General features: G+C 56.2%; 3 protein-coding genes across 3 annotated transcripts in view; 1 reads left to right on the top strand and 2 right to left on the bottom strand.

Moving 5' to 3' along the window:
* Nucleotides 1-611: 611 nt before the first annotated feature.
* Nucleotides 612-2,201, bottom strand: VOLCADRAFT_86192 (uncharacterized protein; the record flags this gene model as incomplete). The annotated part of the gene is made up of 4 exons (XM_002945789.1): nucleotides 612-644; nucleotides 832-912; nucleotides 1,341-1,520; nucleotides 1,971-2,201. The coding sequence occupies 4 exons, from the start codon at nucleotides 2,199-2,201 to the stop codon at nucleotides 612-614; spliced, it is 525 nt and encodes a 174-aa protein (XP_002945835.1).
* Nucleotides 2,202-3,699: 1,498 nt separating this feature from the next.
* On the top strand, nucleotides 3,700-19,006 carry VOLCADRAFT_102793 (uncharacterized protein; the record flags this gene model as incomplete). Its single annotated transcript, XM_002946134.1, has 19 exons — nucleotides 3,700-3,733; nucleotides 3,899-4,245; nucleotides 5,329-5,469; nucleotides 6,083-6,212; nucleotides 6,806-6,966; nucleotides 7,395-7,498; nucleotides 7,807-8,012; nucleotides 8,399-8,472; nucleotides 8,719-8,823; nucleotides 9,211-9,339; nucleotides 10,319-10,450; nucleotides 12,017-12,076; nucleotides 12,425-12,781; nucleotides 13,240-13,404; nucleotides 15,853-16,014; nucleotides 16,104-16,213; nucleotides 16,806-16,940; nucleotides 18,324-18,539; nucleotides 18,961-19,006. The coding sequence occupies 19 exons, from the start codon at nucleotides 3,700-3,702 to the stop codon at nucleotides 19,004-19,006; spliced, it is 2,814 nt and encodes a 937-aa protein (XP_002946180.1).
* Nucleotides 19,007-19,847: 841 nt separating this feature from the next.
* Nucleotides 19,848-23,512, bottom strand: part of VOLCADRAFT_86190 (uncharacterized protein) — a gene marked incomplete at both ends in the record, with an annotated part of 5,694 nt that continues 2,029 nt past the window's right edge. The window contains 8 exons of the mRNA XM_002945788.1: nucleotides 19,848-20,071; nucleotides 20,269-20,326; nucleotides 20,518-20,632; nucleotides 20,965-21,113; nucleotides 21,431-21,592; nucleotides 22,161-22,274; nucleotides 22,779-22,816; nucleotides 23,139-23,259. Of these exons, the coding sequence (XP_002945834.1) occupies nucleotides 19,848-20,071; nucleotides 20,269-20,326; nucleotides 20,518-20,632; nucleotides 20,965-21,113; nucleotides 21,431-21,592; nucleotides 22,161-22,274; nucleotides 22,779-22,816; nucleotides 23,139-23,259 (981 nt within the window). The remainder of the gene's footprint in view (nucleotides 20,072-20,268; nucleotides 20,327-20,517; nucleotides 20,633-20,964; nucleotides 21,114-21,430; nucleotides 21,593-22,160; nucleotides 22,275-22,778; nucleotides 22,817-23,138; nucleotides 23,260-23,512) is intronic.

Genomic DNA, 23,512 nt, shown 5'->3' with positions numbered 1-23,512 from the left:
AAGCTAGGAGTTTCCCGTACCGAATTAGGATGCAGCACCGAAACCATTTAAAGCGCCGAGACCAAGCTGGCGTGTCAGCATGCAACGAACAACCGCATACTACAGTAAAGCCACAAGCAGCAGATACATGTACAAGAATTTATGGTACAAACAAAGCTTATACATGACTCCGAACAGAACGCCGCAGAAACACAGCCAGGTGGCACGAAACTCCTTGGCATTAGAGGCACGCATTATGACGCCACGGCTGGAGCAAAAAACACGCTTTTTGTGATCCACCTATACACGCCAACTCAAAATGGGAAACAATCAGTAAAATGCGTGTGAAGATTGTCTCCGCCTTTCATGTCCTGCCTAAGCAACTAACCGCCCCGGAAGCCGAACTCAATTTATTACGACAGTACAACTTCATGCGAATTCGATCATTGCCTCACATGTTACGTCAGAAAAACATCCTAGGGTCCAAGTCGCGCGAAAAATGATTTACAAAAACAAATTGCTGCAGGCTGCCTTGGCAAGACGCGGCAGATTGGGGCATCTGCAAAGCCCTAGGCAGAAAGGCACTCGGGCAGCCTTGCTGGGCGGCGCCATCATCTCCTCCTGCCCGCCAATCAGGCCGAGGCCATGGTAATGTCAATATATTCCTGAGGACGGTGCGGCGGAAACGGCGAGAGATGTATTGGTACCGAGGTACGGATGCAGCAGCATCAGCGGGGGCATAAATGGATCTCCCAACTGTGGCAACAGGCTGCTCATGCGGCGAGCATGTGAACATGTATTTGTTCAACTAGAAAACCATGTGCCCATCGTGAGGTGCGCTCGTGTTCGCACCTGGCGGCTGATGCGGCTGTCGTTGTCGCGGTCCGCCTCCTGCACCATGGCGTCCGCCTGGGTAGGAGTCACGTTGAAGTGCTGAAGCGCCGACAAGGACGGACACCACAAGAAGAAGAGGAGGACAGGACGGAATGTTTAGGGCAGGTGGTCAAGGGCGGTTGTTTACATCAAAATGCACGGGACCAGCGCGGACAGGAACAGAGAGGAGCGAGAGGAAAGACAGGGCTCGCAGGATCAAGAAAAAAATCTCCATGTTGTGATAACAAGGAGGGACCGATAAAATAAATGAAGGGTAATTGGTTAGTCCCGAGCCATCTTTTGCACGTAAAGAAAAATTTATTGAGACAGGAGCTCCCATGCTTAAGAGGATACGTTTGTCACTCTGTATTATAATACTGCTATTTACTTCGCGGTCCTCTTTGCGGCCTGATCGGATCACCTTCCATTCCTGCAGCCCCGCAAAACACCCGCCCCTCCGCACCACCACCATGACCACACCCGCACACCTTTTGGAGCTCCTCCACTCCAATGGTATCTCGTTGCGGGTGCTTAATGTCGTCGAATCGTGGCAACTTTTCCTTGTTCTGGCTGGAGAGGATGTACTGCCAAACGGAGGGCGCGTGGCGGCCGCCGCGGGCGTTGTCCATGATCCAGTCTGCACGGCCGCTAAGAATGGGCCGGTTGACCTTCGGCAGGCAAACAGAGGAAGAGGAATGGCAACGCAGAAGGCTGAGGCTGAGTTCCTTACTTGTGTATAAAACTGATTAATGGACATAAATTGTTATTTCATATAATTAATCAATGCACGAGGCGGTCAGATGGTGCTTATCCTAGGTGGCAGCGAGTAGCGAGTAGCGTTGCCACCTACAGAAAGTGTAACGTCGTCAAATTTGGGAGATGCCAAGCCGGTGGTTACAACTATATCATAGAAGGGGACTTGGCGATTTCCCAAGCGTCTGCAAGGCTTTCGGAAAGGCGGCCTGTCAAGTCTCCACCTTGGCGACTGGGAGAAAAACATGCGTCTTTTCATAGAATTAGGATTATTCCTGCGTAACCCTTATAATCAGGGAACTTAAATATACCAAGAAAAATAAGAGAAACCAACCAGCCATTCAGCCACACGCATTTCGACGTACCTTGTGGATGTCACCTATGGTCGAAGTCATAGCAGGCAGGTCGTCCGTTTTGTTGCTAACAGGCTTCGGGGCGTCACTGGTAAGCGGTGTCATGCGGGTCTGCTGGTCGCGCTGCAGCTCCATGGCCTCGACATCGTCGGCCGCCCCGGAGACGAAGTCGTTAAAGGATGGCACGTAGTGCAGCCCGGTGTGACCACGAACGGCCGAAGAGAGCATGTCGGTGAGGCCCATCGTTACCCGGTGATGATTGATGTGCCTGCGAGTCGCGTTTGCCGAGGGGTTCTGGAACAAGTGAGTTGCGAGCGTTCTGTCGTCCGCTGCGGCTGGCGCCTTGGCACCATGCGACAGACGAATTACTTAAAGCTTAAATACGACGTATGCAGAAATGTCTCAAATTTCGGATAGCGGTACCCAACGGCCCTCAGCCATCGACACTTAGGCCGTTCCGGCGCACCTTGCAACTTGTCGACACTAGGCTGGGAAGGCAATTGGACTCGCCTCTTTGGGAGATACTTATGTCAGAGTAAACAGGTTTTGGAATGAAGCCAAGAGGGCAGCTCGTCGATTTCATTTCTCCGCGCATTGGGCCCTGCTGCGTCAGCCGGGGGGCAGCGGTTAAGCGCTGTCCTGCAAACTTTTCCACGTATGCAAGTACAGATTCTTTAAGCGCATTATGTTTTTTTGTGTAATTATAATAACTTAAACCCCACTCTTACAATGAAAACAAGATGCAACGACAACTTGGAACCGTCTTATGTAAAGCAAGAAGGCTTCCAAAACCAAGAGTAACCAACCAGAGGTTGCTTAACTTGCATGGAAAAAATAATTCTAGGGATACCAATACTTAACAAGACTGCTGGCTGCATGAGGGACCCAAGGGTCGCACGCAACGCTGTATCTTCACCCGGCGGAACGCACTCATCTTTTTGGTAACATAAGTGGTTATCCACCGTAAATTCTCCTGATAATGACACTCGTCGCCTTCGCTGAAGGACGAGGACGACGGCTAGAAATGGAAGATCCTTGTGTAGTGCATTTAGTGACACAACACGGCGCTGTTTGTAGGATAACAAACAAAATATGAAATTTTTAATATTATGTGAGGTTTGGGGGTTGTTGTGATGTTGAGTAACTCAACTTGAGTTGTTGACCATGAAGCTAACCGTAAGGCGGTTAATTCGGTTCGTTGCTGAGATGAAGTGATAATGGCTTTTGCCAAAGGCTTAGGGTACGAGGCAACTGTAGAATTCTGGCCTTAGCAGCTGTTTTGAAGTGGGTTGCAGAGCTTAAAAGGGTTGGTTCAGCAAGTCACGCAGCCGGACGGGCAAAGATCCCAATTTCACAAGGCTAGAAGTTACAGAGAGCTAATAATTTAATACCTACAAATTATATTGAAGGCTTGCCTTAAGGACTGCTCGTGCGTGCGACGGAGCTGAATTGAGGCTTGCACGCCTTTATATCGCTGGTGCGCAGAAATGTCTCCACAATAATAACATAATAATCTATATTTATAATATATATTAGTATCCAATCTCAATCTTGTGGTTGTAAGGCGACCTGCGCTATGCTTGAGCAATTCTCGGCCAGCCACAAGACCGGAAATACGTCCAGACACCGCGGGGTCTTTAGCCCCAGAATAATCATCATTGCTGACAAACCCAATATTTGAACAGCATTATCCGTTCGCTGGCCTCAACTTGACCCGCCGACCCCCGCCCTTTTTGCTTTCATGGCCACATCCGCCTCCGCCAACTCTGCTGCTGGTGCGCCTACCAGTACCATCATGCCGGCTGCAGCCCGCCGACCCTCCCACAGCAATAGCGGCGTCTCCCGAGCCGCTTCGCGGCAGCCGCTTGCCGTCCGCGCCTCCGCAAATGCCGTGCCGCACTCCGTACCCAGCCCCGTCCTCGTCCCCCCTAACCTACAAGGCCGTGCTCTTCCTCCTTCCACTCCGCCGCTGTCGGCCTCTTCCGGAGGCTCCGTACGCCGCGTGCTACATGGTTACCGCGCCAGCAGCGGTCCCCGCCACGCCCATCGTCGGGTGGCGCCCGCTGCCGTACCGCCGTCCGCCGCCACCACGCTACTCATGACGCATCCCGCCGCCGCCGGTTTCAGCAGCACGGGCAGCTACGCGAGCAGCGTGGACGAGCAGGACGAGCAGCCGTACGACATGGATGAGGAGTTGGCGCCGCCGCCGGACCTGCCTGTGCCGCGAGGTGTGTATGCGTTCGTACGCGCCCCATGCAACCGTATGAGCTCTCTCCGGGGTCGGGGGGTGAGAAGTGGGGAATGGGACGTGGGGGGCATTGGAGGAGGCGCCTCCCCAGGAGCAGTACTCCGCATCAGATGGGGCCTGGGTGTCAGCCTCACTCAGCCGGGTGATCCCTCACTCACTCGCTCTCCTCTTTACTCCTTAACCATCATCATCAACAGCAGCACTAGCAGTAGCACTAACAGTAGCACTAGCAGTAGCACTAGCAGTAGCACTAGCAGTAGCACTAGCAGTAGCACTACCAGTAGCACTAGCAGTAGCAGCATTGGCAGCATCTGATTCCCATCTCCTCCAGTTCTCCTTGCGTTCGCTACCGGCACCACCATCATCACCACCGCCGTGCACCTCCAAATTTCTTTCCACCCCCATTGGCGAACCCCCCCCTGAACTTCGTTCCCTCCGAACCTTCTGTCCGATGTACCTCTCGTACTGATGTCTTCCTTTTCCCCTGGGGGGGGGCGGGGGGTGTTACAGGCGAGACGGCTGGCGCTACTCTGATCCTGGAGGGGGTGACCGTGCAAGCGGGAGACCGAGATCTGCTCAGTGTGGGTAGGGGTCGGGTTGGGGGGGGGGGAAATTAGCCGTCTGGAGAGTAGTGGAGTGTGTGTGTGTGTTTGGCTGGTAAAGCTGGCAAGGCTGTTGAGGCTGTTGGATGTTGGGTGGAGAGGAAGTTAATGGAGGGGAGGGGAAGAGGGGGAGGGGAGGGGAGGGGAGGGGAGGGGAGGGGAGGGGAGGGGAGGGGAGGGGAGGGGAGGGGAGGGGAGGGGAGGGGAGGGGTCACTGTGAGAACTGTGTGTGTGAGTGTGTACGACGGGAAGTGGAGGGAAAGGGAACCCGAACAAGCGGCGGAGCCCGAACGAGCGGCGGTTGGGGGGCCGCCTCCGAGGGGCAGAGGCGGGAAACCACCGGAGGATTGCCGTACGACGACGGCGACGACGATGACGACACGATTGGCGGAACGAAGCTTTCAGATGGTGCTCTCGTACAGTAGTGTGCGTGTGCGTGTGTGTGTGTGTGTGTGTGTGTGTGTACATACACATACACACACACGTCTTCATTTGGCAACCTCCCCTCCCCCACTCACAGGATGTGTCGTGGCGACTGATGCCAGGTCAGCGAGCTGGGTTAGTTGGGGCTAACGGTTGCGGCAAGAGTACGCTGCTGCGCTGCCTGGCCGGGCTGAGACATGTGGACGCGGGAATGGCGCGAATTTCACATACCGTACAGGTACGGCAATACGATAATGAGCACAATATTTGTCGCTCGATAGGTGACTGAGAATTGCATACAAAAGCTGCGCGATTCTTTATCTTTATCAATTCACCGAAAGAATCAATTCACGTAAATCTGTGCGCGAAGATAGCTTCCCGCGGGCCATGGCTTTGGCTTCCCAGTCGGGGCCCCCGGCCTCAAAGCGCATTCTCAACTCACCATCACAAATCCACCACACCAACAGCCACAACCACGTCAGCAACAATGAAACATACATACATACATTACCGCTCAGCTCACCGCCACACACTCGGCCACACTCCAGCAGCCCATACATGCCAACTGCTGCTCCGGCAAAACAATCGCATTCTGCACTGGGGCCGTTTTTGGCCTACTCTTGGCCCTTTTTGCCTTCGAAGAAGCTGATTAACCCAACTATATTTCTTATATGGTAGTACGACAGTGCGCGCCACGTCACGGGGGAACGACGATGAGAACATCATATATGATTGCATCCACATCCACAACCAAGCAACCTGTCGGATCCCGAGGGCGAGGGGGATGGTTGCGGTACTCCTTGATCGTATTTGCCGTGCGTTCGTACTTCCGTACTTCCGTACGTCCGCAGGTGGGATACCTGGAGCAGACTGCGGTGGGCGGCAGTCGTCGTACAGTTTGGCAGGAGGCCCGCAGTCGCATGAGCGGGTTAGTGGCTGCGGAGCGGGACATGCAGCGGGCCGAGCGGGAGCTGGCGGCGGGTGAGGAAGCGGGGGGTTGGTTTTAGGGTTGATTGTGTGTGTGTGTGTGTGGGGGGGAAATCCAGGTAATTGTCGGGGCTGCGCCTTGTAGCTGTTCACCTGCTTCCACCTCCACTTCCACTTCCGCTTCCGCGTCTTCGTAGTTCTCTGTCTAACGGAGGAGCCAACAGCCCCACCCCGGGGCGCAAAACCCCCGCAGGCGCTCCACTCGGCCCGCGCCCACACATATCACCACCACCATCACCACCACCACCACCACCACCTAACAAGAACAACGACCGCAACAAGAACAACCACCACAACCATCACCAAACCATCACCACAACAACAACCACAACAACTAATACTAGACTTGTGCTGCAACGTCGACGCCGGCGACAAAGACACAGCCCGCACCCCCCTCCCCTTCCCTCTCACACAAACATACGAATGCACACAAACACCCTTTACTCACACACACCGTACATATACATACGTACGTACACGTCCCCTTTCCACGCCCACCCACACCTACACTCACCCACCCACACACTCACCCACCACACCCACCCAACCCCAACCCCACCCACACACCCACACCCACACCCGTTCAGGGGACACATCAGCCGCCGCCCGCCTCGCAGCCGCCCAGGATGCCTGGGAGCAGGCAGGCGGCCCGGAGAGTGAGCGCACCATCACTGCCGTACTGACGGGTTTGGGGTTCCGTCGTGAGCAGTTCCACAAGCGGTGCAGTGAGTTCAGTGGGGGATGGCAGGTGTGTACGTGAATGGGGGGGGGGAAAAGAGGGGGGGAGACCCCTCTCGGGGGGCGGGGGGGAATTAAAAAGAAAAGGCGAATGAGGGAAATGTGAGACGAGGAGAAATATGCAGGGAAGCGCTATTCTTCAGCTTAATACGGGAGCTCCTTTCCCTACGAGGAATAAAGCAGTTTCAATCAGCTTATACTGCTTAAGCGCTTCCTGACCGTGTGCGTCACCACGGACCCCCGGGGAAACCCCTTAGCGCATACACACGCACAGCACACGCACACACAGACGCACACGCACACGCACACACACACGCACACACGCATGCACAGATTTCCCCACTTTCAATACCAATTTGGTTTAATAACCTCCCCGGATATAAAAGTTAAATTAAATCAACCCCAAGGTCCACTCCCCACTCAACCTTGCTTGTGCAGATGCGCATCGCTCTAGCGCGGCTCCTGCTGGGTCCCGCGGGTCAGGGCGGTTCCGGAGCGGGTGCGTTACTGCTGTTGGACGAGCCAACTAACCATCTGGATAGGTACGTGTACGCCATTTTTGGCTTGTAACGGGTGTATATATATACATGCTGAGCGCTTCTTAAGGAGACTGTGGAGGCGAACGTGCGAAGGAGTTAGTTGGAATGGTTAGGGGTGGTTGGGGGTAAGTGAGGCTGAGAGGAAGCTCCTAGTCGGGGTTGGGCGAGATGCGGGGATGGTAGAGCGGTGGCCTCTCTCCACCAACCTCGGGAGGCGCTCACATTACATGCGAAACCCATAAAACCCGCCTAAAACCCTGATTTACACCCCCTCTCCCCCCCTCCTAAAACCCCGCTCCTCCTCCGTGCAGCGCGGCCTGCAAGTGGCTGGGCAATTTCCTCCGTACGGGTGTACCGCCCACGACCTCTGTCGTACTGGTGTCTCACGACGAGGCCTTATTGGAGAGCGCGTGCGACCGCATTGTGGAGGTCCGGGGCCGTCAGCTGCACGGCTACGTGGGAGGTTTCCGCAAGTTCTTAGAACAGCGGGCGGCCCGGGAGGCGCAGGCTCGAGCGGGTGAGCGAGTTGACTGCTGCCTGGGACAGGGGCAGGGGCAGGGAAGGGAGGAGAAGGGGGCGGAGGAGGGGGGAAAAGAGCGAGGAACCACGAGCGAGGGAAGCTGCTGGGGGAGGGGGGAGAGGGGGGAAAGCTCCGCGGCACGGGATTGAAAAAGATATGGAGGTGAGAAATGGTGAGGTGCGTGTGGGTTTTACAGGGTTTTGTAGAGCACTTGTCGGAAGGGGGGTAAGGGGAGCTGCCACCCCCCTCAAGGATATTCTGTTTAGAGTACGTTGGTTCCGATTATCAGTTACAACCCCCCTCTTCCCCCCCAAACACACAAAACACATACACGCACAACACATACACATACACACGCACACCCTCCCTCTCTCCACGTACAGAGGCTGAGGCCCAACAAGCGGAAATCGACAAGTTGGAGGAGTTCGTGACGCGTTTCGGAGCCAAGGCGTCCAAGGTGGGAGGCAGAGGGGGCGGAAGAGCGCTGGCGGCGGCGGTGGTGTTGGTGTTGTACTTGTACGGCGGTTTATCCAGATGCACATGTGTCGTACCCTCTTTCCGGTGTTAACGCTACACTACTGTGTTTTACTCTTACAACGCACGCACACACACGCGCACACACACGCGCACGCGCGCGCCTTCCGAACCCCGTTGCTCCCTCCTTCACTTCCCCCTCTCCCTCCCCCCGCGCTCTCCCCTCCAGGCCTCCCAAGCCCAGTCCAAGGCCAAGATGTTGGAGAAGCTCAAGGCAGCGCAAACCGAAATCCCGGCAGCGGCGGCGGCCACCGGGGCAGGGGACGCGCGCAAGGTATTGCTGCGGACAGATATACAGACAGACAGACAGACAGACAGGCAGATATGCACTCTCATACCGGATACCACCAAAGATGCATTCTACTAACATAATGTTATTTATTCGCGTGTGCGTGTGCGTGTGCATGTGCATGTGCGTGTTTCTCCCCTTCCCCCGTCTCAGTTACACACGGACTCTCCCCCCCATCCACCTGGCAATCACCCGCCTCTCTCCCCCTCCCCCCAAAAAACTCCTCACCCCCTCCCACTCTTACACTCTTACACTCTTTCCTTGGCAGCAGCTCGTACACTCTTTCCTTGGCAGCAGCTTCACTCGTTCATGGTTCGTCTTTCCCTCCCTCCCTCCTCCCTCCCCTCCCTCCCCTGCCCTTATTCGTGTCAGGTGGCGCTGAGGCTCCCCCGCGCCCCCCCTTGCTACACGGAGGCCATAAAGCTCAGTGGGGTGGCGGTGGGCTGGGGACCCGCACCCGCACCCCCGGGGACACCGACGCCGGCGGAAGCTGGGGCCCCGGTGACGGGGGGGGAGGAGGCTCCGAAACCACTGCTTAGCGGCATCAACCTGGTCATCCGGAGGGGCCAGCGTGTGCTGGTGCGTATGGATGTGCGTATGGATGTATGTGTGTATGGATGTATGTATGGATGTGTGTATGGATGTATGTATGTGTCTATGTATTTGTTACATAGTGATCCGGGCCTGACACTGGCCAGGGGAGGCAATTAACCGTATACCCCAATGGGAACGGTTACCGCCGAAGCACTCGCGCCCCTTGCGGCGGGAGGAGAGGGGCGTGAGGGGTCCCCACAGTCCCCTAATACTGGTCGACCGAGGGCCTGCGCCCCCCCCAATCGCGTTTCTCCCTTTTGTCGAGATGAACGAGAGCGCGGTGGCTAGCCACCAGGGCCCCCTCAAACAGCCAACCAACCTCAGCACGCGCGCTGCGGCACAGATCCGCCCATGCAGCCTGCGCCTTCCGCGGCTGTACCCCCCCTGTCTGTGTGTGTGTTTATGCGTGACGCCCCTCTTCTCTCTTGAGATCATTCAAAATAACCCCACCAGCTCACTTCAGTTCACTTCAAAGAGCGGAGTCCAGGCCCCCTCGTGCTCCCGGAGGTTCCGAGGGAGCTGAAGGGAGTTGTGTCGAAGTCGACTATTGTGTGTGTCTGTGTGTGTATATCAGGGTTCCCCCCCTTCGCATTTTTCCTCGCTGTGTTGCACATTTGGTTGTGTTGAACACTCGCCCCCGCCCCCCGCCGCGACCTCGGGTAGGATTCTCATGCTTGCACCGCGTTTTGCGTTTTGCCGCCGGGAGCAGCGGGAGCGCTTGAGTGCGGTGCTGTGAACAGCTCACTGCTCACCGGCGGTTCACATGCTTGCCGGTGTGTTTTTCCCGCCTCGCCCCCTGGGAAGCCCCCTCCCCCTTTCCTTGTTGATCCCTTTTCCCCCTCCCCCTTAACATTAACCCCCCCAACCCCCCCAACCCGCCGTACAGGTGCTAGGTCCCAACGGCGCGGGCAAGTCAACCCTCTTGAAGGCCATCGGGGGCTCCCTGCCGCTATGGGCGGGTAGTCGTACACTGGGGGATGGAGTACGACTGGCCGTGTTCTCCCAGGACCTTGCGCAGGTCGGTCTCTCTGTGTATGTGTGTGTGTGTGTGTGTGTGTGTTAAAAAGGGGAGTGGGCATGGGGGAAGAGTGTGTGTGAGTGTGTGTGTGTGTGTGTGTGTGTTAATGAATCGTAGCGGTTGCTCCAAAAGGTGAAACCACCACAACGGTCACATAACGGCCTCAAGTGGACCGCCACAGTTGGATGGACAGACAGACAGACAGACAGACAGACAGACAGACAGACAGACAGACACAGAAAGGCAGAGAGAAGAGGGAAAGCTGCATGCGGCCGTGTGTATGTGGGCGGAGCGTCCTGAAGTGATAACGTCGTCTTAATACCAGTGTGATATCAGTACTGCAACTACTGCTGTTGCAATTGATGTCGTTTCTGTTGTCGTATACCATCAATCACGACTGTCAAACACAAACCCCGGGGGGCCCCCAAAACACACACACACAGGATTTGCCTCTGGACGTGCCTGCCCTTGACTACGTGGAGGGAGTTGCTCGTACCAACGACCCGGGGGTCACTTTGGAACGATGTCGTCAGGCGCTGGGGGCGCTGGGGCTCACAGGGACCATGGCGCTGCAGAAAATAGGTATGTGTATGTATGTATGTGTGTATGTGTGCGTGTGTATGCGTGTGTGTGCGTGTGTGTGTATATGTATGTGCCTCTACACACACACACACACACACACACACACGCCTCATCACTTGCGACAAGCCACCAGCGCCCACCCCCCACGTCCTGTCCTTCACGTGACGTCCGCCACTGAAGCTTCGTGCTCCCCCAAACCCACCCACATCACCAAAAAGGTAATTTCTGCCCCCCTCTGGCCCCTCTCAAGTACTAGGGCCGGATCAGCTTTATAACCAACGGACCTTATACCACTCTCTCTCACTCTCACCCGCTCTCAACAGCGTGTGGCTCTGTGTTGAGCGGGCGGGTACAGAGGCCCCCCTCGCGCCCCTCCTCTCTCCCGTCCCCGGGGGAGAGCTTAGAGGCGGTCTTTCCGTTGGGGCAGCAGCCCCTGTGGCCGGTGTCGTCAGGCCCGGTCAGATATGTTGTAACACATAAACACACACGCCTATACACACACACACACTCACACACACGCACTTCCCGGCAGGTGTGCTGTCCGGCGGCGAGAAGGCCCGAGTGGCTCTGGCCGCCTTCGCCCTGGTACCTGCCAATGTACTGCTGCTGGACGAGGCATCCAACCACCTGGACGCGCAAACCATCGAGGTGTCTGGAGGGGAGCTCTGGAGGGATTTGGGGGGGTTTCGGTGGCTTCGGGGCGGCGTTGGGGGGCCCCCATATCTTTTGGAGGGGGCCCGGGGCGAAAGCGAGGGGAAAAGTGTTGTACGTGTGTATATACACAGCTATACACACGTCCTGAAGCGCACACGCTCGCTCAGCCACGCTCAGCTCTGCTTTGTCGCCTCCTCCCTGAACCTTCCGGAGAAGGGGAACCGCATCCCCTCCTCCTTCACCTCCTCCCTCCCCTCCTCCTCCTCCCTCCCCTCCTCCCTCAACCCCTGCGTGTTGTTGCTGTTGTTGTTGTTGTTGCCATTGCTGCAGGTCCTCACGGGCGCACTCCGCGACTTCAACGGCGTCATCATCGCCATCACCCACAACCAGGTGCCACGACGGATGCTGCGCCGGACTGGGAAAGGGGGGGGGAAAATGGGAGTGTGTGTGTATGTGTGTATGTGTATAAGCGTGTGGTGGTCTGGCGTGCGTTCGTCGAAGTGACCTCCTTTCGCCGCCCTCAACGAAAAACGATTTCCCTCCCCACACAACCCTCCGCAGCCGGGTACTTGCCTCCCGTGCTTGTACGACACACGAAATTACTGAAGTGCATACACGCACACGCACATGGCTCGCATATGCAGTGCACGGATGAGTATACTCTGGCCGGGTATGCTCGTCCCATCTCAAACCCCACTTTCCCCCCCCCAACCCCCCAACCCCCGTCCGCCACCTCAGGCCTTCGCAAACTCTCTCAACGCCACTCACATTCTTAGAGTGGGCAATGGCACTGCGAAGCTCACGGACAACCTGGGACTCTCAGCCAAGGACTTTGAGCACGGACCCGCCACTGCGGCGGCAGCGGGGGCGGCGGCGGCCGCCAGTAAGACTGGCGGCGGCGGCGGCGGCGGCGGCGCGGCCGCCTCGTCCTCTGGGTCGGCATCCGGAAAGAAAGGCAAGGCTGCGGCAGCACCGGCAGCGACGGCTCCGCCGCCCCCTCCGCCGGCGGCAGCGGCAGCGGCAGCGGTAGCGGCGGCCCCCAAGCCCAAAGCCAAGCGTACGACACTAGCGTACAAGGAGCAGCTGGAATATCAAGTAGGGAGTGGGGAGGGTGGGAAGGAAGGGGGGTGAGTTAGGGGTGTCATTAGTGTGTATGCCGTAATTGTCGTACCTGCTTTACGAGCAAACCCGAGAAAGTGTTTTAGTGCGCACACACCTTTCCCCGTCAGGCGGCCAACAAGTTCCTTAGGTGTTTTAGAAGATTACACCTATCCGTTCTTTTTGTTCCCTGCGACTGTGAACGGACTTAACTGGTTATAAATCCTGATAATCGTTTTCAATTCCGTTTCCTTTCTTATCTTATCGCGTGACTAGGGTGAGGCTGGATGAGGGTGCCCCCCGAAATACCGGGGAAGAGGCAGGGTTTCGCCGGGTAGCAGCCACGGGTGAAGATATGACCACCCCTGTCCCACACATCATACATACATACATACATGACTTGAACTGAAGGTTGATGAACTGCGCAAACCTCGGTCCTCTTCGGCATCCTGTAGAAGCTAGGGAGGGAGTTGGAGACGCTCGGGAGGCGGAGGGAGCAGATTGACCAGCAGCTAGCGACGGCGGCTGCTGCTGGTGGTGGTGCTGGTGGTGGCAGCAGCAGCAGCAGCAGCAGCAGCAGCTTCAGTGAGATCGAACGACTGAGCAAGGAGCTCGCCAAGGTAACATGGAAAGCCGAGTATCCAGTGGGGGGGAGAGAAGCCACTGACCGGCACATCGTGATGCCCGGGACGAGGAAGAGGATACCTCCGGGAAGAGGGAAGTGTAGCACAACACTGTGATGACTGTGATGGGCGGTCATGGTTTTTTTGGGGGGGAAAAGGATGAGCCCAAGATATATAAAAGTGTTATTATTATAAATTTCAAACCTATTCATAACATCTTTCTTCTTGTGGTGCTCCTTTTTGTCGCTCTCGTCGTGATCCCCGAACCAACCACTCTAAGACGTGGCCCCCTTGAGCAGTGCGGGTGTGTGCGGGTGTGTTTTATAATGTGTGAGCCGCGATGTACCCCGGGTAAACGAATGGCCGTACCGATGCGTATGTGTGCGTGTATGTATGTATGTATGTATGTGTACCAGTACAGAATACACCTCTTCCACCTCCTACACCTCCTCCAACCAGCCAGCAGGGGTTCCCCCCCAAGTTTGTCGTGCATGTGTCACGACGACGACGACGACGATGACGACGAAATGAGATCCAGATTCCTGTTATTATTAAATGCATGTACGTTATGACTGCCGTACGTGATGACTGGCGTACGGCACGTGGGTTGGTAACGGTTGCAGGTCTCCGAAGAGCTGGAGGAGAAGGAGTTGCGGTGGTTGGAGCTGGCGGAGATCGCGGGCGACATTTGATTGGTGCAGAAGCTACGCTACTTGGATCCGACTTGGATCCGACTTGGATCCGACTTGGATCCGACTTGGATCCGACTTGGATCCGACTTGGATCCATGGCATGATGGCATCTGATTTCGTTTCAGATATAGGGGTGTGTGTGGGTGGGTGGGTGTGTGAATGTGTGTGTGTGTGAAAATACGTGTTTGCACGTGGAGGGAAGTGACACGGTGGAGGTGGAGAGAGATAAGCTGTGAGACGGTACGGGACTACGTCGTGTTGCGAGTCGAGAAGTAGATGTACAGCGCTGCTGCTGTACGACTGCTGGTCGCGATTGAGCTGTGTGAGAATGTGTCACGTGGTCGTTAATTAGCTCGGAAAAGCTAAGCTAAAATGATTGTTTTTCTGGTGATGTGGTGTGTGGGTGCCCGCTGGCGTGTGGGTGCCCGCTGGCGTGTGGGTTTTTGCGACGGTGTCGCCAGCCGGGTGACGTGGCCTTCTGGGGAGAGAGCGATCTGCAGCACATTGTACGGGGTGATCTGCATTGTACGGCATTGGGGTGGTAGTGGTTAGGTAGTGGTTAAGGCTGGCAGTTGGGGGTGAGTGTTGTGTGTGGGGGGGGATGCGATGTCTTGAGGGCCATGGTGGTGATTATGGAAGGTTGTGATGGTGTCGCTATCGAGCTATGTGAGGATGCGGGGAGGGGGTTCAGCGGGTTCAGGTATAGCGCCTTCGCGTGTTTTTGTGTGTGTGTGTGTGTTTGTGTGTATGTAATATCTGTTACATATCGATTCAGGCCTGAAGCTGGCCAGGGGGGCCACCTAACCGTATACCCCAACGGGAAGGAGCGACCGCCGGAGCACTCTCCATCATTGGAGGGGCGTTATGTCGGTCAGAATCCTAACCTTGCGTCACACAAGTTGTGTGTGTGTGTGTGTTTTACCTAAGGTGTGAATTCCGGTGCTTGCGTGTGCCTCTGAGAGAGAGTGGAATCCTGATGTGGGTCAGGTGTACCAGGTACTTTGCTCTGGTCTGTTTTGGAGACGTTTCAGACGGTGGTTAGCTGAGGTCCTAAGCTAGTTGGGTGCAGCAGCAGGGCCGGCGTTGACCTTGTTCGCGTGAAGAAAAATGTTAGGGTGCTAGAGATTCAGATAAAATATGCGTGATGCTAGCTGAACTTGGTTCCCTCGGCTTTCACATAGTTGGCCATTTGCCGTAAAGGCGACTTGATCTGCCTTGTGGTTGTAACTGCCGTGGCGATATCTGTAACTATCCCGACATCGTTTTGCATACGCATAGGCAGCTGTCATCACGCATCTTTTCATTTTATGCGACATAGATAGGTGTTTACGAAGTGCTGAAAACCATGTTTTCGCTTTGACACGCAAGTTCGACTTTTTAATCACTACAACTCCTGCTCTGCTGGCTTGCTAGGCTTGATCTACAGATATGGCACAGAACGTGCTTTTGGAGACGGTTGTGCCCGCTTTGGGCGCGGTCGTCTCGACAGCCATGTAAGGCTTCGCGCGCCAGCAAGCTACACAATTCAGATAGCACACGGAAAAGTTGATTCAGCAAGCTTTTTATCCTTGTCAATTTTCGTTGATCTGTGGCAATCGTCCACTGGTGTCGGGTTTTGGGTACGCAGGTATCTTTCACCGTTGAAGGCCGTCCTCCGCGCTTCACGAGAAAAAAGCTTGGGCGTAAGATACATTGCAGTTTCAGTTTGGGCTTCATGCCAATCCATGTCAACGTATTTCCTTGTGCTCCGCAGGAGCTGAACCCCCTGCCCTTTGGCGTGACCATTGCCAACTGCATCGCATGGCTCGGGTATGGCCTCCTCAAGCACGACCCGTTCGTCACGGCGCCCAACGCGGCAGGTGTCCTCATCGCCGTGTTCATGACGTTGACAGCATTTGGTCTGGCTGACGATACAGTGAGTTCCCAACACCTTGTTCCCCCGCCCTCACACCCTCACCCCGCATCCTCACGCCCGTTACTCCCCGACGCGTTACGTTATGGCAGGCTCAACACAAGATGCGATTCGTGGTCTGCCTGACTGCCGGTGTGATGCCGCTGCTGGGTGTGTTTACCACCTTCGGTACCAAGGACGTTAAACTGCAGCAAGGACTATGGTGCGTGTACCAGACCGTCCCTATCTCCCCACACCTACTAACCCTCCACCTACATCTACTACCACCGACTGTAGCTCGCTAGCTGCTTGCGCGGACCTGCTGGCCAGCTCGTCCACACATCCATCTACCTACCTACCCGATAATCCATCTATCCACCCATCCATCCATCCATCCATCCATCCATCCATTTACAAACTGATTCATCAAGTCACCGTCAAGTCCATGAAGACTGATTCGCCCATTCGCATATCCAGTGCGGGGGGCAGGATCATCCGCGGTCGACCGACCTGCAGTGCAGCATTGCACTGCGGCGCCTCATGATGCATCACACGATTACGGACCAAGCGCACATGAAGTGTATGTGGTTGCGTGTGCATGTGTGTGTCTTAACGAATTGATCCATACCGCATGCGTGTGTGCATATGCATATCGCGCGCGCGCGAGCGAGCGAGCGAGAGGAGATGAGGAGGAAAGAGGTGAAGGGAGTGGGTTAAGTGGATAGCGCCTGCGGTTGCAGTGTTAACCGCTCCCTCCCTCCTTCCCTCTCCCCACCTCCCCATCTCTCCCTCCCCGCCTCCCTCCGCTAACCCAGGGGCCTGGCCGGGAACGTCATTTGCCTGATCTACTACGCCGCCCCGCTGTCTACCATGTGGGAGGTCATCCGCACCCGCAACTCGGCATCCATACTGGTGCCGCTGACCATGGTGGGTCGGGAGAGGAAGGGAGGGTAAGGGAGGAGGGAAGGGCGGAGAAGGGGGTGTGAGGAGGATGAGAAGAAGGGTGACGAGGAAGGGGTGTGTGTCAGTAAAGGGGTAAGGAAGGAACCCAAGGCCTCTAGGTTGGGAGCGGAACAGGAGGGCTGGGATGAGGGGCGGTCGAGACGCGCGGGCGGACTTAAAAGAGATGGATAGAGGGATGAGCTGAGGTGTGATGTGTAGTAGCTTGGGGCTTCTTAGTTCGGAACAGTGGTGGTGTTGGGCGCGTAACGAAAAGGGGGAAAGGGGGTGCGTGGAGATGTGGTGGCCTTGTAAGGTGCGGTGCGGCTGTAGGTTGGCGTGTGGGGTGGGTTGGCGCTTATGTGTGAAGAAGTTAACCGCCGGGGTTGGGGGTTGGGGGGTGGTGGGGGTGGTGGGTGGGGGTTGGGGGGTTGGGGGGTGGGGGGTGTTTGAGATTTTGCCTTGGATGATGAAAAGCTGCGGGACTTTCATGCCACATCTCCAGTGACTGCCCACAGGGAAGAGAGAGAGTGTGTGTTTATATGTATATGTATAATTATGCCATTTTCTAAATACCGTTTCTTCATCTCTTTTATCAGCTCTAAGAACACTCGGGGTGGCATTGAACCGCTGGGTATCTACCCCCCTCCTGTTTGGTAGCTATATTATCGCCGCCACCGCCGCCACCACCTGACCCCACCGCTCCCGCTCGCTCCCACGTGCTGTAACTAACTAATTAACGGCGATGACGACGACGACAACGATTTTTCAATCGTAAAAGATGAACACCCTCAACGCGGGGCTATGGACCACGTACGGCATTGCCGTACTAGATCCGTACATTTACCTACCGAACGGCATAGGGCTGGCGCTATCTATACTGCAGGTGGCGCTGCGGCTCATGTTCCCGGCTCGCACGTCCTCTTTGCCCAGTCACCAACATCATGCGTAAGTAAGGTAACAGGCGCGCCGCGTTGCAACCGCGACTAAAAAATTGACCTACTAAGCTACCCACTACCAACCGGCCATGGCAGGGCTGGGCTGACCCTCCACCGCCGCCTTCTCCTCCTGCGCTAGCACCTCGCCTTCTTCTACAACACCATTATTACTGCTGAAGTACTTCTACCAGCACTGCTCATCCTGAGCAGCTCCGACGAAGACGTTCTCCTCCTCTGGACTTGGGACCTCCAATAGGAGGCCCATCTCCATCTCAGAGTGTTGCTGCCAAAGCCGCGGCATGTGTACCAACCATACATAACACGACATCCACCCCCACACCGCCGGCCCTCTTCCTGTGTCCTCCCCACCCTCCTTCCCCTCCTCCTCCTCCTCCCCATTGCATGCATGTATCTTTTCGGCCGCGACGCGGCCTCGTCCCCTGCTACACGCCTCAGGCCCTTCCCCCCTCCCACCCGACCCGTCATCCCCGGCCCCGATATGCAACGCAACAACACCGAACGCGACCCGCTGCTCAAATCCGCTTCTGCTTGCGCTGATGTCATGATGGATGGCGGCAACAACAACAGCGGCGGAGGTGGCGGCAGCGGCGGTAGCGGGAAGTACAGCCGGCTGGATGAGACTGTGAGCCTGGCCGGGTCGTCTGGGCCTCGGTGAGAGCGTGCGACGTGCAGCGAGCGCCTCCGCGAACATTTTCGCGGAATGTTCGCGACACCCGTTACCCGTTTTCGTCGGTGTAGGTAATTTCTGCTGATAAAAGTGGTGGTGATATTGTTGCTGGTGGTGAGGATGAAGGTGGTAGTTGTGGTTGTGTTATGGGAGGTGTTTGGGGGGTATGACTCTGTTGTCCCGCGTGCTCGCGGCTACGAGAAGCAGAGCAAGGAGGGGAGTCATTGCTTTGAGAGCTGCGTTTAATAAGGGAAAATAAAAACGGTGAGGGGTATGGCGGTACGGGCTCCTCCCTATCTCCGGCGTGTCTGGCGTGCTTGGATGCTTGGATGTGTATGCCGCTGTCAGTCGGTTCATGGCCATGCACGGACACATACGGCGGCTAAAACGACGTACACCCCACAGGGTAGAGGTGTGGAGGTGCATGAAAGCTGTACTCATTGACACGTAGAAACAAGCTCCACCCAAGTACATGCATATGCTTACGTACATATACACACGCACACAGGTTTATGCGTGTACGTTGCGTGTGGTGGCATTGGCAGTGACGGGGATATGCCTGAAGGCAAGGAGGATGACAAGACGGTTGTGCGGCCTTGCATGGGGGCTGTTCCTTAACTGTTTGGATGCCCTTGCTCCGGAATCCGTTTATCCTATTACTTGCGTTCTGCTCCTTGCCCGTCATTCCTGAGCTCGACGTGTGATTCCCGAGCCTGTGTCATGCGGGCTTTTGTGGAGTGTGGGTCTTCAGTTGTCGGCCTATTGAGGTGTCCTCTGGCGTTCATATTGGCACAGCTGCGGCGGCGGTAGTGGTGTGCTCTGGTAGTCGTGGGGGTAAGTCCAAGGTGATGTTGGGCGTCTAGAGAAATGTAGTTGGGCGTCTGGAGGAGGGAGCGGTGCCGCAGATACGAGCTTTGTTTGTTCCTTAGGTGAATGTCCATAAAACAATTGAGACATTAAAATCAAAACCACCGACAAGACGGCGAAACTCACTGTCTTGCCTTCATCAAAAGCCCTCCGACGGCCCTACTTCCTCTTTCTTACGTCGCCTTGCCTCTCTTAACTCTTTGTCGGCCCCACTGTTTTTACCGGCCGGCACGGCACTGTTTATAGTGTTCACAAAGCCGTATTAGCCACTCCAGCTGGCGATGCCCGTATACAGCTGCGCTGCAGCCATCAAAAAACAGCAACATCTGTTCAATTCAACATCCACTATCGTATCATTTACAAAATTCCACTCATCTGATTTGTAAAATTCAAATATTACAAATTTCAGGTTACCTGAAGAATTTTTACCGCGCAGGGGCTTTTGAACCGGAATCTGGCGGCAGCTGGCCCGCCAGCTGCAACAGTCGCCTCATAACGCAGACCGCCCGGCCAAAGTCCCCCACCGACACCCGCTCATTAAGGCCGTGAACTCGGTGGCCATCGCCTGCTGTTCGGTTGAGCGATACAGGCGTCTGACGCAGCGCGCCTCCTCGGCTGATGGACAGGTAGTGCTTGGAGTCCGTCCCTCCTAGTGCAGGCAACAACGGAACGAAAGCATGGGGGATGTGGAAGACGACGGAGTTTGGAAAATGCTATCTTACGTTTTTATTCAAAAGTCGGGCATGCACAGCACTCACCCAGAAGGCAAACACGCCTGTTGATAAAATTACTTAGGGTTCCCTGCCGTACGGAAGTACGGCATTACACGTATGCGCGCTCACTCACCAGCCATGAGCGTGGGCGCCACGTCCAAGGGTTCGGTGCTGTCAGCCAGCCGGTATACCTGTACGAGCGCGCGAGTACGGCAACGGGAAAAAACGGCTTAGGACCTGTGACGTGAGGAGGGATTAAACAACAACATCATCATCATCTGCTAACCTTGCGAAGAAAAGAAGTACTAAGCATGGTGTACGACAACACTAACACAAGCACACACACACACACACACGCGCGCGCGCCCCCTTCTGACCGCACCTCCTGCAGCGCCGTCTTGAGCATCTGGAAGTACGGGCTCGTGGCGGAGGTGACCGCCGTAGCTAGGCTCGCGTTCTGGCCGCCATCGAGCTCGAATGTCACGTGCGGAAGGTCCCTGGCGGGGGGGGAGCAACGGCACCGCACATTGGCGGCCTCTGTCTGAAGACATCACATGGAAGCCAACCGCTGTGCAGGCGCCTCCAATTCGCGTCAGCTCTCATTTCCCCCCCCAACCCCCAACCGCCAACCGCCTCCACATCCCCACATCTCCACATTCCAAACAATCTTCGCATCCTCGACGCCTCGTGCATCAACCACCATCCGATCCAAACCCCCCCCCGCCACCCGCATCACCGCGGGCCCCTCCTGTAACACCCCCGAACAACGTCATAAAACCCTAAAACCCTAAGAAAACCCCTAAGGAAACCGGCCATTAAACCCGCCCACCTGCCCGCCGCCGCCCTCAAGTACTCCAGGACCGTGGAGATGTTGCTGCCCGGCAGCAAGCGGAAGTTGATCCGTACGGTGGCTGCCGGGGGCAACACGTTCTCGGCGAACCCCAGGTACAACCAGGTAACCGCAGCCGTGTTGCGAACCTGGATAAGTAAGTAACAACCGGGACAGGCAGCACGCGCGCTCTGTATGAGTATATATACGTACGTATGTATGCATGTATGTATATATATGTGTAGAAGTGTTTGATCTATAACCCAATACCACTAGAGTAGGAAAGCGGAGTTCAAGGCCCCAGTGTACTGTAAAACCCTAAAACCCTAAAACCACCAAAACTCGCCAGCGCCGCGGTTTCAGGGGCGTCCCGGCCGAGAAACGCCTCCGCCACAAACCGCCTCAGGCTGGGCCCGCCCCACCCGGAAGCCGCCAGTGCGAATAAGGCCCCGCGGATCCCGCCCACTGCGGGCGCTGTGGCGGCTAGGAGGGTGGTGACCGGCTCCACGAGGGTCGCGGGCGGGGGCCGGCGGTCTATGAAGGTGACGAGGCGCGCGGCGACGGCGGCGGCGCTGCTGCCGTCCAAGGGCGGAAGGGAGGAGTGGCCGCCTGCGACAGAGATGAGCGCCTGGGGGTGCGTGTGTTGAGGCGGGAGACAGGGGGGGGACAGGGGGCACCGACAAAGCACCCTCTCAGGGCAGAGGAGGGTAAGGAGGGAGGGAAAGACGAACCAACCACAGACGCGCGAGTGGATGCTGATAAACCAAAGATTGACGGATGCTCCCACCAAGATTAGACAGATGCTGCATCAGGGCATTGTAGGAAGTTACCGACAAGCAGTGACTTGGAAAGAAGTCGAATCGCAGCGACGTGGCCCGACGGATAGATTAAGGAATGAGCGGCTAAGGAGCTGACAAGCCCTGGGGAGAAAAGGCGTAATGATTACATAGCCGCCGAGTCTAAAAGAACGGCGTAAGAAGGGCGTAAGGAACGAAGAAAGGCGACTACCGGGGAATGGAAAAATGTTGGGGGGGGGACGGAGAAGCTTTGGTGCTGGATTGGACATTGCGGGAGGGGGTGGGGGGAAAAGAGGGGGAAACAACGGGTTTCGCAAACCTAAAACCTTGACATGGGCATCAAGTGGTAGCAGTAGCACACATCCCATTTTCCCCTCCTGTACATACATACAGACGCACATTAACGGTTGCAAAGCCCTTTTCCGCAGTTCCGATGAGCGCGAGGGGCCGGGAGCTGTACGGCCGGAATCCATCGGATGCAATGGATCCACCCTCGTCGTACACCATATCTACCTGTCCAGGAAGGGAGGAAATAGAAAAAGAGGAGCTGGGGACTTTGTAAATCCTTGTCTACAGACGAACAACAGTGAAATGTTACGATTCACGTGGAAAACGTCTGCTGAGGGACGGGTTTTTCCCTCTTCCCCCCCCCCCCCACACACACACAAGGAGACAGGTCAACGTTCAACGGCTCCCTAACCACACGCTGGACCGACAGACATGTTTTGCTATCTTTTTCCTGATTTATGCCGATTTGTGATCAATATGCAACTAGCGGACATCCGCTGTTGTGGCTGGCGATCAACACTCTCGCCAACACTCATCAGCTACCTCAAGGTACGGCGTCAGTACGGCAGCGAAATGAGGACGCCATCTGGGGATTTTATCCTCCTATCAACCTGACCAAACCGACCAAACGCGATCCGCCAAAAGGAAATCATGGGATGCAAACAAGGTGTGTATGAGGGGGGGGAGGGGGAAGAGCTGTAAGAGGAAAGCGCGTTCGTTTACACGTACCATGACGCCGCGTTCCGCCAGGAGGTCCGCTATGCGAGCTGCGGTACGGCGGCCGTACGGTGATGCACGGCACATGGAAGGCACAATTGGGGAAACGGGGGGGGGAGAAGAAGTGAGGAGATGACAGCCCAGGAACCGGAGAGAATGGTAGTTGGCTGGTGGAAACGGAAAAGGTTTCGGGGAGGGTTTGAGGGTTCGGATGCTGGACGGGGATGCCGTACATCACGGCAGCTGCGGAGGGGCGCATACGGAGTCACAAAGTCCCACACATGTCTGTCTGTATGTATGTATGTATGTGCTCACCGAACACACCACAAAATCACCGAATCCCCCACCACCACCACCCCGCGCCAAACCTACCCGCGCCCAGCTCCCCGCCAACCTCCTCGTCGTGCCCGAATGCGAAGTACACAGTGCGCTGAGGTCGCCAACCCCCCCGGAGGAGCAGCGTGGCCGCCTCCAGGAGCGCCGACACGCCCACCTGCGACCCACCGTGTGTGTGTGTGTGTTTTTCCTGGGCCGATGACGTGTTTCGTGTCGAGAGGGAAACGATGGACCGGATACACACACGCAGTATCCTACCACTACAAACATAAACCATGATATTACAAACCCCATTCACCCTAGCCCCCCGCTTGTCTCCCTCCCTAAACCCCCGAATCCCTCCCCCCCAACCCAACCTTCCCCCTGTTCGCACCTCCTTTTCCCCCCTGCCCTTTCCCCCCTAGCTGCCG

Source organism: Volvox carteri (assembly GCF_000143455.1).
Source record: "Volvox carteri f. nagariensis unplaced genomic scaffold VOLCAscaffold_1, whole genome shotgun sequence".
In the NCBI taxonomy this organism is placed as follows: Eukaryota; Viridiplantae; Chlorophyta; class Chlorophyceae; order Chlamydomonadales; family Volvocaceae; genus Volvox; species Volvox carteri.
This window is presented reverse-complemented; position numbering and strand designations above follow the sequence as displayed.